The sequence below is a fragment of the Ruditapes philippinarum genome, unplaced genomic scaffold, assembly GCF_026571515.1.
Source record: "Ruditapes philippinarum isolate M1 unplaced genomic scaffold, ASM2657151v2 ctg13415_1_1_1_1, whole genome shotgun sequence".
Classification (NCBI taxonomy): Eukaryota; Metazoa; Mollusca; class Bivalvia; order Venerida; family Veneridae; genus Ruditapes; species Ruditapes philippinarum.
Genome location: NW_026863732.1, coordinates 22,121 through 35,180, shown reverse-complemented (window position 1 = coordinate 35,180; position 13,060 = coordinate 22,121). Strand labels below are relative to the sequence as shown.

The window sequence follows — 13,060 nt, the reverse complement described above, 5'->3', positions numbered from 1 at the left end:
ATGGAATGAAATAATAGACTTGTAGGCATTCAAATCTTTGTGTTGAATTTTAAGTATATAATATCAAGACAAAAATACTCATTTATTTCATTTCTGAAATGTTACACTATTAGGACGCCATCGGCCTCAACCCTAGTGTCAACCCCTAGGGAAAACGAATGGCTAAATGCCCTCACTCCCCGCATTGCGAGTTGGACATGGGCACCAAAATAACTGTACAACATAGTTGTATGTCTGTAAAATATTCAAGAAATGCATACCCGCTGGTCGCAGTTAACGTAAACTGTATAGAATATGTGTATGTGAGGAACATTCGAAACCCAATATTTAATCGGCAAAAAATTCGCGACCAGTGCAAACCAAGATCAGCTGGCGCATCCTTGCCGTCTGATCATGGTCTGCATTGTTCGCTTCTCAGTCAGTACTTATTTAATAAATTTCAACAAAAATTATGAATGGTTTTGTCCAGATAAAAGGATGGACGTGTCCATTTAAGATATTAAGTACATTAAAAGTAAAAAAATGGAAAGTATAAACCTATTTTGTAATCAATAATGCACACACAAAAAACTATAGCAAAAGGAAATTAATTCAAATCGCAAGAAGGATAGATTGAATTGCTGATCACGCTATTAAAGCGCCATGTCAAGTGATATCTTGTACATTTTCCTTTTAATGAGTAATGATGCATTGTAATACATGTTTGTATTCTCAAGAATTTTGGTTATGTCTGTAGTAAACCTAAAAAGAAATGTCAATAACATATACAATAAAGTAATTTCATATCCATGTATAAGGAAGCAATGGCTTCCAAAACTTCATAAGCCGCTTTAATACTTTGTGTGTGTGTTTTTTTTGTGTGTGTACGAGTGTGTGCGTGCGTGCGTGTGTGTGTTTTCATCAAATGCGCCTGTTCGGTCAGACAAAAAAAAACGGGTATGCTAAAGATCTTATACTAATTTATGATATTGAACCTTGCCTACAGGACATTGAAAATGTGTTTCTTCTATCAGGGGTTACTGGTTAGAATAATTATAACAAACTAGTTTCGTATAATATCAGAACCTTTATAAGGAACCAAATTATTTATCACAGAATTGAATCATCTTCCATTTCTTATGGAGATATATATTTATAACTCATCTGAGTTTTTGTTTGTCATTTTTTTTATTTCAATTAAGTAATATAAAGCAAATGCTACGATAAGAGGAATGTTTATTGATTTTATATAATTATGACACTACTGCAACATGTTGTACAACATTTATTTATAAAGCAAAGCCACTTAACTATTTTTAAGTTTATATACAATAGGTTTTAACATGCACCACTTGATGCCATTGCAAGAATTTACAAATATCAATGACGTATTTCATGATAGGATATATGTTAATGAAAATTTCTTATTGAAAAAGATGCAAATTCATTCATTCAACTGTTTATTCATGCAAATGGAAACAAGCGTAGAATAAATATAGGTTTTCCTTTTTCTGGAGTTCGTGTAAATATAATTATAACATTTTCAATGCATTTTCGTCAATCAGAACTAAAATATGAATTCCTTATATACAATAATTCCCTATACACTTCACAAATTTTATAAATGTGCATGTGTAAATGGTCTCATGTGTCCATTGATCATGTTCCACTGGATTTAAATAAATACAGTTGAAAGACATATAATATGACATTTCGTTCATTAAATTTCATGAGAAACGCAAATTTAATTAATATGCCCAATAAATGTGATAGTGCGTTGTAAGCTAATGTAGCAAAATATCTGTATTATTGAAAATTATCCTAATATTGTATGCTCACCCTGACTGTTATTTACAACCTGGGAGCGTTATGGCATGAATGTGACCCAATCTTTTTCATAATATTGGGGTAGATTTATTCACTATTGGACAATGTTCGCATACTAGTATTCCCAGGCGATGGTTTGTGGCACTGTATCAAAACATCCTATGAAGCGTTTCATTTCACCTCGTATAGCTTCTATCATACATTTAAGTCTGATGATTTTGGTGATATTCTATCACGTTGATGTTGTTTATAAATGTTCCGAAAAATACTTGGCGCTCTGGGCGTGTGCTTGTAAGAAATCCTGCAGAAACTGCAATCATATGTTGTTCTTTAGACATTGAAAAAGATCCGAAGTTTAAAGATCATCGTATTGGTTTATGATCGGCGCTGACATAACCATTAAAGAGCATATTGTTAGTGACAACAGTCTTCCTGAACTCCCTGTGGAGTGCAACAGACCATCACCTAGTAACGACTTACGAGCCAAGATTTCTTAAACTAAAGTCTACCCCAAAATGAAATGTACAAGGATAAATTAACTGCCATTGTGATTTAAAAGTCAAAGTAGGCATTCGTTCATAAAGAATAAAGATCACATATGTTAAAATTTTGCGATATTTTGATTTTACGCAACATCACATTTATTGAACATGTTTATTAAATTTGTGTTTGTAATACAATTAAATAAATGGAATATCATACCATGAATTTATTGAAAATTCCAGCATGATAGGGTCAATATTGATTCACATAATACGATATATCATCATAACCAGAAGTATGCTATAATAGTATTTGCTATACGTGAGGTTAACTGCATAAGGTTGCATAAAGTATCAGTTCCTTCGCTTAAAAAGGCAACATCCATTGTCCATTTGAACTTTTTGAAATCCACAAAAAGGCTGAAATCTGTATTTATTTTCAGTATAAAAGTGCGCCAGAAAACGTTGTCCTGTACCCGGCAATCACAGAGGTCTCGCATGTATGTGTAGTTCCAAGAAGTACTTGTTGACCTTTTGTAAAGTAATTGATGTACGCGTTGCCGGCCTGAACGTGGTGTCCCTTATTCACTGGCTCAGCAACAGCAACTATTACGAGACCAACTCTATCAACGACTAACCAAACAATTGCTTCCGGACAATCATTGTCCTCATCCACCTTCCAGCCTTCGACAAAGAAAATAAACTGATACACACCGGATACCGGCACTGTGAACACACCGGAAGTGGTATTAAAACCATTACCATCATTGTAAAATACGTGATTGAATTTAATGATTTGATTTTTCTTATATAGTACAGCAGTTGCATCTCCTGGTGGCCTTAATTGTGCTGTGAAACTGACTTTCCTATAATGATAAAATGATAATAAAAACCCTTAAACATTTTTGCTTGAATTAAATTAGATGTTTAATTCTTTGAATGTATAATAACTTAAAGAAAACCTAACAGTGATTTGACCATATTTTTGGCATAGCAGAAAAACAAATATTATGGAATTTGATAAATTCTGTCTGTTGTCAAAGGTTAGAAATTTAAGTGTATAATAAAGTTAATATTCAAGTTTAATATTTAATATTTTAGTTATAAGCTAACATGGTTAAGAGATACACATAACTTCGAAACATTGAAGCTTCATGTAAACATAGATTCAATGTTAGCTAATACATGTATATGTTATGCAATTATATGTGTTGAACCGAACACTAAAAAAAATAGTACCTGCAGTTTTGCAATTATTAATTATTTTACAAACCTATTTTGAGTTTCCATGATAGTTGATACGCTCGTCTCTATGTCAACTAGCCTGCCTTCAAACTCATTTGAAGAATCTTGCATTTTATTCGCCTTAGACTCTACTAATTTAGTTCTTTTCTCCAGGGCATCAGCTATGGATTGTACTGAATTTAATGTCTTTTCAACCGTCCTAACTCTTCCCTGTATATCCTCCGACAACTCTTTGTCTGTTTTCTCATTTGCCAGTAGATTCACTTTATGCTTAAGCTCCGTCACAGTTTCTATGCCCACGTCTTTCATCTTCGCTTCAACCTTCTGTTCAAGCAATTCTACAAACTCTCGAAGATTTTCTTTCTCTGCAACAAAAGCTTTTTTCAAAATCATAAATTCTTCTTTAAGTTTGTCGTCAATCCGGTAATGAGAAGTTACTTCATCTGTATCTTGTCTCTCACTAGGGGCACATTCTTCTGACTTATTTTCTTCCAGGCGTTTTTCTAATGCATCTAATCTAACTACCAATTCGGATACTGCAATCCATATTGCATCCCATTGTCCATCAAACCTTTTCAACACTTGTTCAGACAACGCATCATTTACAACATTACTTTGGCCAGACGTTAGAAGAATTGCAAAACACAAGTTTTTAAGCAGCGTAAATTGCATAGTTGAAATATATTTCTAAAATGTCAAACTAACCCAAGATAATTTCAACTGTAAATAAACTGAAATGCAATGTGAGAAGTATAAATACTGCACAAATTAAGACGAACTTAAAGCAGGCGCACCGTATGTTTATTGTAACAAAAATAATTTATTGCACCAGACTTCACTGTTTTTTTCCTAAATATAATGTCTTTTCGTACATATCAACATGTTTTTAAGATGTTAAAAAATGACTTATTTTTTATTCTTTGGAGGATTGTTGTTACCATATTGAAGAGTTTCAATATCTCTATCAGCGGCTGTGTTTGTAAGCGGAAACTATATGTAAATGCTGAAAACTTCGCGTTTGTTCTTTTATACTTTTATACGTTAACACGACAACATGTTGAATCATCATTGGCAAACTACAAAATTATGATAAAATACAAAATTTGTCCTTAATATGGTAGCATAGCTGGCCGTAATTCTCATGAATGCTCTTGAAAACAAACATTTCTATTTTTTATTTTTTTTATTTTTAATGTTGTTTAAAATATAATGCATTAGCTCCCATATGTGCTTATGCATTTCTTTTTCAATTTTATATACCTAAATATTCATAAATGTATGTCTGATTACTTGCTTGGTTCGACAATATGTCCTAGTATGTCTCAGATCCGGCGTTATTTTCACTTTCCTGCGTTTAAGATATACATGATACATGGTATAGGAGAAATGCTAAGAAGGATTTGATAAATAAATTTTGATTGTGTCTAACACTACGCCTCAGCAAACTTAAATGAACGCCCTTCTTGTGTAACCAAAAACAGTGCGTAGATTACATGTATTTGGTTCGATTGCATGTAACGCTTTTTCGGTCATGCCGCTTTTGGAATAAACATGCGCATTTAAGGTGCATATTTTGTTTCTTATTATAAACAGATACAGCACTTTAAACACTTGATCGTAGCGGTGTTTTAGTCTTCGTGGAAATGCAATTGACATAAGTATCAAACTACTTAAGAAATGTACTTCATATAAACAGCCTAGATAAATATCACACGGAAACAAAGTTATACAAAATATCTTATCTTTTTGCCCGTATTTACTCAAATAAAAAAAACCTCACAGCCTTCGTGGCCGAGTGGTCCATTTAAATGCGCTGTAGCTTCAAATCCTGCCAGTGACTTGAATATGATACAATTATGTAGCTACCTTACTAACTGTCAATGGACCTATCTTTGTAATAACCATTGCATGGAGGGACGCCTGAGAACTGCATCAACCAGTAAAGGTTGAAATTTCCGATATGAATTTGGCGATTTTGTCATTTAAAGCACAACAAAAGTGATAGGCATAACTTTGACTAAGTTGGGTTTACGACTGTTCTTATTGCATTTTAATGAAAAATGAAACAACATATTTGTGCGAAATTGGACATAAAAGCAAGGAATGTCATAGCTTTTGGATTTTTCGGAAACAAGGGAAAATCTGAACCTATATCGCTCACATGAATATATGGAAAATAGATAAAAAAAAGTTCAAAGCCAATGTGAAGTTTTTTTTAAACTGTTTTTACTATACCGATGTTTTTACCCAATAGCTATATAGGGGTCTAGGTCTTGCGCACAAACCTTCTCATCATGCTACTCATTTGTGCTAGAATCAAGCGAAATCCCTTGATGCATGGGTTATGAGCTGGACAAAGTTTTTGAACACACGCTCACGCACGCGCACGCGCACACGCACAGATGCATGCACGGGCGGACGGGGGTAAAATTTTATGACCTTCTTGCCATTAGCATGACGGGGGCATAACTATGTACGTTCCCATGAACATACTTTTTTATTACATGCTTTTCAGTGGTTTATAGAAATATATCAGTGATATAAAACTGGTCATTTAACTGCTTGAAACAGTGAAATTACCACTTTGATAATTTCACTGTTTTTAATTTAAGCCCCTTGCGTTGTTTCAGTGAAATACCAGCGTGCACAGAACTGGGTACCAACTTAATGACGTGACGTCGTAAATGACGTCACGTTGTATTATTATTTGGCGCGCTTATCATTCAGTATTAGGTTAAATATCTTTTTAAAACGTTTCTTTGCATATAATAAAAAGAAAATTTGTTTAGTTTAGAGTAAGATCGAAATATATTTCACCTTGTGAACACCAAATGTTCATATTTCGCTCGTGGCTGCGCCACTCGTGAAATATACCTTTTGGTGCTCACTCGGTGAAATATATTCCGATCTTACACTGAACTAAACAATATCCTCTATGTATTTTGCGACAGATTTCGTCTAGAAAAACAGTCGCTCAACAGTAAGAAAATGGTAGTTAGAGCAACCTGCATCACATTAAAGAATTCAACAGCACATTAAGTTAACCATTTCAGGTGAACGTCGACGAAGAAGTGGAAAATTATTTTTAATTATCATTTGCACAAAATATCTCCCAGAGTGAATATTATTTTATTACATGCTTATTTATTACAATAACTGCATACTTTAAAGCAAATATATTCGACATGCGTGTAAAAACATCAGTCTGAGCATTTTCAGACTGATCTGTCTATACAAAATCAATATAAAAGTAAACCAGAAAATGTTGTTCTAAAATCACCGACGTAGGACGTCTGGCATTTCTCTGCTGTTTGTATAAGTACTCGTTGACCTTTGGTGAAGTAGTTGATGTACGAGTTACCGGCCTGTATGTGCTGTTGATAGTTGGGATCTGCTATGGCTGACATTTTTGCGTAAATTCCATCAACGTATAACTTGACGAATGCCCCTAGGCAAGTGTTGCTTTCGTTTGGTTGAAAGCTCTCGACAAAGAAGATAAACATGTACACACCGGAAATTGGCACAGTGAACACACCGGAAGTTACGTCGAAACCATCACCATCATTGTAGAATACATGGTTGAATGGGATAATTCGGTTTTTCGTCAGCTGCATGGAGGAGGAGCTTTCTATCCTGAATTGGGCTGTGAAACTGACTTTCCTAATAATAAAGAAGATACCAAATCTTAAAACTATATCCATTTGCTTTGTATCTCTAGTTAGAACTAAAACTCATAATGGTGTCGGAGTAGATAAAGCGTAGTTTCACATAGAGCTTATATCATATTAAGAGAAATTATTACATACAACAATGTCCTTTGATTTTCTTGATTTTCTTGATTTTTATACACTAAAGGAGGCGAACATGGCGTCGATATTGTTTGTTTGTTTCATTTTACGCCTTTTCCAAACAGTATTTCAGTCATATATAATAGGCGGGTAGTTTCCTAACCATCGTTCCTGGATAGTTACACCAGTACTAGACTACCTTCCTCTCTGCTATACTACCAAAGCATCTCCAGGGGATCGAACCCACGCCAGGGAGGTAACTGGATTAGAAGTCATCGACTCTAACCCCTCGACCACGGAGGCGGTTGGCGTCAATATAAATCTAATAGCTCAACGCATGTTAACACAATTAATACGTAACCAAAACGTATAAACGTTTTACATTACTCAAGTGATATAAAATATAACAGTATTCACATCAACAATGTGATGGTAAAACAGCTTGCATTAATGACAATGACAAATTATTTTTTTGTTGCTTTTTTGTTTTTGTTTTGTATTTTTTGTATTTTTTTGTTTTATTTGGCCGTGGTAGGACTAAGTCAAAACCTATGTCAAATGAAGATTTTCCAGCTGGTAGAAAAAGTCCAATCTCGAGTATCAGAGACAGAATTGAAAATTCTTTGCGAGGTTCGAACCCACAGTCACGATGTGAATGTGAGGATAACACGAATAAAATATGTAAATAACTCATTACATTTTACTTGTTTACATTAAAAATCGGATCTTTAAGGCGGCAACTCCACATAAAAGACTTACCTTTTCATGGTTTCCATGACAGTGGAGACATTCGTTTCTACGTCACCAAGTCTGCTTTCAATCTTAGACGACGAATCTTGTATTTCAGTTATCCTGGACTCTATTAATTCAGTTCGACTCCTCAAGTGATTAGCACTTGATTGTACCGAATTTAATGTCTTTTCAACCGTGCTTACTCTTTTGTTGTCTGCTTTCTCATTTTCAAGCTGGGATATTTTCTGTTTAAGCTCCGTCACAGTTTCAATGCACACACTCATCTTCGTCTCCATGTTATGTTCCATCAACTCCACAGAATTTCTTAGATTTTCTTTCTCTGCAACAAAAGCTCGCATCAGAATAACAAATTCTTCCTTTAGGCCGTATCCTTTAACAGAAGTTCCAACATCCGTGTTATGGTTTCCACATGGGCCACATATGCCTGACTTCTTTTCGCCCTCGCGTGTTTCTAATGCTTCTATTCTTCCAACCAATTCGGATATTGTAAGCAATATTCCATCGAACCTGTGCGAGATTTGTTTATATAGCACGTTATTTATTAATTTACAGTCGAATGAAGTAAATAACGTTGCAAAAAGCAAATACTTAATCGATGTAAGTAACATTTTTTTTGTAATCAACCTGTGTATGTCGTAACGTTTGATGAAATAGAGACTTCTAGCTTAAAGTCGTAGTTCAATTTGGACTAGGTTAGTACGTACTTATCTTATCCCCAGCATTCCGAGAAGGACACTTGACTAATTTAAAGCAGTCGCGTGGGCAATAGCAAACATATATTAAATCCTAATTTTTAGTATCCAGTCATTTTTTTAGATAAAATTGACTATTTTATGAACTGTATCCGGCATTAAATATTTTTGTATGAACCTAATTTTCTTTTTACTTACTACATGTACATGTATATACAGCAATACGTACATCAGGAGATGTAAAATGAGGGATCAATCGCCCGTTTAGCCACTTAATGCAGCTTTTGCTGTCAAATACTGACCCAGGACATGCCTCCGTTCAAAACATTTTCTAGAGAGATTTTTTTTACTGTGGTTTGAAATTTTAGCTGCCGTATAGGCATAAAACATTTGTCCGTTTTTTTACCGTGTTGCACCGTTCGCCCGGATCCGGAGTAAGTAATGTAAAATTCCTGTATTATTTTATAAGTTACTGCATTATGAATATATATGGTGTAAAGAGAAATGCTTTTAGAAGTTGTAAAGAAATTTTGTTGTGTCGAAAACTTCGCCTTACCAAAATAAAGTGAATGCGCCTTTTATGCGTCGACTGCATGTCATGCAGCACTTTAATCGGATACATGTATTTTGTTTCATACCAAAAACACTTGGTCGTAGTAGTATTCTTTAGTCTTAAAGGAAGTGCAATTGTCATAAAATTTAAGAAAAGTACTTCATATAAACACTCAACAGAAAATACCACACAAAACAAAGTTTTACATAAATTTGATCTGATCTTCTTTCTCCAATATCTACTCAAAAAGAAAGAAACATGGCCTTTGTGGTCGTGTTGTTACTGCTCTTGTCTGAAACATTGCATGGAGGGTCGACTCGAGGATTTCGACAACCAGTTGTCCAGTAAAGATGAAATTTATCGATATGACATTGACGATTCTAATGTGATTCAAAACCTAACAAAAATGATAGGCGTAACAGATAATGCAGTTGTGACCAAGTAGGATTTTTGAGTTTATTGATGACATCTACCGGGGGTTGCATTTCATAGAAAATTTCCTCTGCTGCTTATGAAACCGAAATATTTGTGCGAAAAAGAACGCGAAAATCAGGCACAATTTTTAAGAAGACTAACGTTCCTTCGGTTTTGTTAACAATGGAACATCTGTTTTACATCGCTCCTCTGAGTTAATGGAAAGGTAGAAAAAAGTTCGATCCCGATAAGAACTTTATAAATTATTTAAACTGCCTTACTAAAAGTATAGGGAAAACGGAAGTTTATTTTATTGAAGTACCTTCTCATGCCAAAAAATACTAGTAGTGCCCAACAACTCTCGTATTTAGTAAACAATTGTGGTGGAAATAAACGCGCCTGATTTTGAATGGCCTGCCTGATTCATCAGGTAGCGCGTACTTTTTTCGGCATCGCATTTTTTTTCTCCATCGAGATGGTTCATGAAATCTGATAGTTATGGCACATAGAATAAAAACAACAACATTATTCCATCTATTCATTTAATTTTGAGTATTATTACGACATGTACGATGCAGCAATCTGTATCACATAAAAGAATATAATGACGCATAAGTAACCCATTTCACGTCAACTTCAACAAAGCAGTGAAAATTTATTTTTAAATCAGTTGCACATAACCATCGGAGTGAATATTATTTTATCACATTCTATTCCTTGTTTGGTTTGATTGTTTGTTTGCTCTGTTCTAATTATAGCAAGATAACACCTTAAATTGTAAACTCTTTTATTATTATAGACTAAATTCTTTACCTTACGTTCTAGAGACTAGCTTAATATCATTTATCTAAACTATTTTCATGAAAGTTTATATCACAAGACAGCTCATGTCGTATCCTATATTCCTTATTGATCACATCAAATTTAACGATGTATTGTCGAATCGGGGTGGGTTAGATAATACAAAGCGACATTGTTCTAAAAGCAATTTCTCGGGCATTTCAATGTCGACATCAATGGCCGAAGTTAATGCGTAATGAGTGCAGAATATCTCAAATCTGCAATATTGGGAAAAAAGATGCAAACTGGAAAGCGTCGATGTATGCAATGTCAGATACAAAAGGTCAAACGGAGTTGATTTATAAAGCTCGAATATGTTCTCCTTACCATCTATTGTACAAATATTTGTTTTAGATACACGTTTCCTTATTTATTTTCATTAACAATTAACCACATACATTTTTCAAAACAGCTTATATGGTGCTCATAGAATGACATTGAGATTAGCAATATCAAATATGCATAGCAAGGTATGCACAATAAAAGGTGCAATAAAATATACACACACATCACATTATATTCCTTTAAATTGCGAACACATTTTTGATGATTCCATACTTTTAAACCACTAACAAGATGAGTGTCAGGCTGGCTAACAAGTTGGAAAAGGGTGGGTTGGAGCAGATGACAGGCCTGTTAACCATTGTGCACAAAATCAGTATAAAAGTAAACCCGAAAACGTTGTTCTAGTACCGCCGATGTAGGACGTCGGGCATGTATCTGTTGTTCGAATAAAGACTCGTTGACCTTCGGTGAAGTTCTTTATGTACGAGTTACCGGCCTGTATGTGCTGTTGATAGTTGGGATCTGCTATGGCTGACATTTCAGCGTAAACGTCATCAACGTATAACTTGACAAATCCCCCTGGACAAATATTTCTTTCGACCTTTTGAAAGCTCTCGACAAAGAAGATAAACATGTACACACCGGATATTGGCACAGTAAACTTTCCGGTAGACACGTTATATCCACCACCATCATTATGGAACACGTGGTTGAATCGAATGGTTGTGTTTTTCGAAATGTCCATGCCTGAGGTGTTTATTATTCTGAATTGGGCTGAGAAGCTGACTTTCCTGCTGATAAAGAGTAAAACATAATAAACACCTATTTCAATTTCTTTCTTTTTCTAAATAACTGAGAGAAAAAAACAACAACTGCAGTGTCGCAACAGATAAGGCGTACCCTATAGATCTTATAATTTTAAGAGAAATTATTGAATACAACAAATTTCTTGTATTTTATTGATTTGTATGCACAAAACGAGGCAGACATGTAATCAATATAAATCTTATAACTACACCTGTTAAACAAACTTAAAATGTCACAAAAAAAACTAATTAACCGTTTTACATTACTATTGAAAGTGAACTAAAATATAATGATCAACAAATGTGATATAAGTAAATCAGTTTAAAGTAATGACATTTAGATGTTTTCTTCTTTGTTTATGCCCGGGCTTGGACTAAGTCACACCGACGCTGTAAACGTACTTTGAAAAGATTTTCTAGGCATATCTCAGATGTCCCTCCGTACACAAGCGGGCACTTAATCGGGAGGAACCACTAATGATCCATAACAGAATTTGAAAATTCTATTTTTAAATTAAAGCCCTTTGCAAATAAGTAAGGCCTATGTTAGGATAACATAAATAAAAGTATATAATAACTCGTTACATGTTTACAAGTGTATACAAAAATAAAATCTTATCAACAAAGCTTCAATAGTGACTTACTTTTTCATGGTTTCCATGACAGTGGAGACATTCGATTCTATGTCATCAAGTCTGCTTCCGAATCTTGAGCAATTTTGCTGTTCAGTTATCTTGGATTCTACTAATTCAGTTCTGTTCCGCAAGTCATCAGCACTTGATTGTATCAAATTTAATGTCTTTTCGACCATGCTTACTCTTCCGTTGTCTGCTTTCTCATTTTCAAGTTGAGACATTTTCTGCTTAAGCTCCGTCCCGGTTTCATTGCATACATTCATCGTCTTCTCCATTGTTTGTTCCATTAATTGTACAGTCTCTCTCAGATTTGCTTTCTCTGCATCAAAAGCTGCTCGCATCGTTATATTAATTTCTCCTCTAAGGTCGTCTTCTTTATTAGAGGTTTCATTATCTGCACCTTGGCTTACACAAGGGTTGCATGTTTCTGAATTGTTTTCACCCACGCGTTTTTCTAATGCATTTATTCTGCTATCCATTCCGGATATTCTTTGCCATATATCATCGAACCTGTGCGAGATTTGTTCATACATTTGCAGCACAGTATCCGCAAATTTATTTTCACCTGGAGTGAATAACATTGCAAAAAACAAATACTTAATCGGTGTAAGTAACATTTTTGTGATTAACTGTGTACGCCGTAACGTTTGATAAAAGATTCTTCTAGCTTTAAAGTCCTTGTCGTTGTGCAAATTGAACAAGTTTCCTTGGCATTCAGGGGAAGTAAATAAAATCACATGTCAGAACCGATTTAAAGCATA

General features: G+C 34.5%; 2 protein-coding genes across 5 annotated transcripts; both read right to left on the bottom strand.

Moving 5' to 3' along the window:
- Nucleotides 1-1,198: 1,198 nt before the first annotated feature.
- LOC132723167 (uncharacterized) lies at nucleotides 1,199-4,290 on the bottom strand. The gene is made up of 2 exons (XM_060707842.1): nucleotides 3,562-4,290; nucleotides 1,199-3,154 (listed from the first exon to the last, which is right to left on the bottom strand). Exons 1-2 carry the CDS (start codon nucleotides 4,203-4,205, stop codon nucleotides 2,728-2,730), a joined length of 1,071 nt encoding a protein of 356 aa, XP_060563825.1. The 5' UTR covers nucleotides 4,206-4,290; the 3' UTR covers nucleotides 1,199-2,727.
- A 2,353-nt stretch (nucleotides 4,291-6,643) lies between these two features.
- On the bottom strand, nucleotides 6,644-13,060 carry LOC132723168 (uncharacterized). Of its 4 annotated transcripts, none has more exons than XM_060707844.1 (2): nucleotides 12,309-13,030; nucleotides 6,644-7,193 (listed from the first exon to the last, which is right to left on the bottom strand). In XM_060707844.1, the coding sequence occupies exons 1-2, from the start codon at nucleotides 12,914-12,916 to the stop codon at nucleotides 6,773-6,775; spliced, it is 1,029 nt and encodes a 342-aa protein (XP_060563827.1). In that variant the 5' UTR covers nucleotides 12,917-13,030; the 3' UTR covers nucleotides 6,644-6,772. The 4 variants fall into 4 exon arrangements, with proteins under 4 accessions (XP_060563827.1, XP_060563829.1, XP_060563828.1 ...); XM_060707846.1 differs by lacking the exon at nucleotides 12,309-13,030 and adding an exon at nucleotides 8,081-8,787; XM_060707845.1 differs by lacking the exon at nucleotides 6,644-7,193 and adding an exon at nucleotides 10,259-11,649 and having other exon boundaries at nucleotides 12,309-13,060.

What these genes read in the sequence shown, in the direction of transcription:
- LOC132723167 (XM_060707842.1), bottom strand. Translation starts at nt 4,205, where the DNA reads ATGCAATTTACGCTGCTTAAAAACTTGTGTTTTGCAATTCTTCTAACG. An exon ending in ATCATGGAAACTCAAAATAG is followed by an intron (nt 3,155 to 3,561) that starts GTTTGTAAAATA and finishes TTATCATTATAG; the next exon opens with GAAAGTCAGTTTCACAGCAC.
- LOC132723168 (XM_060707843.1), bottom strand. Translation starts at nt 12,916, where the DNA reads ATGTTACTTACACCGATTAAGTATTTGTTTTTTGCAATGTTATTCACT. An exon ending in GTCATGGAAACCATGAAAAA is followed by an intron (nt 11,653 to 12,308) that starts GTAAGTCACTAT and finishes ACTCTTTATCAG; the next exon opens with CAGGAAAGTCAGCTTCTCAG.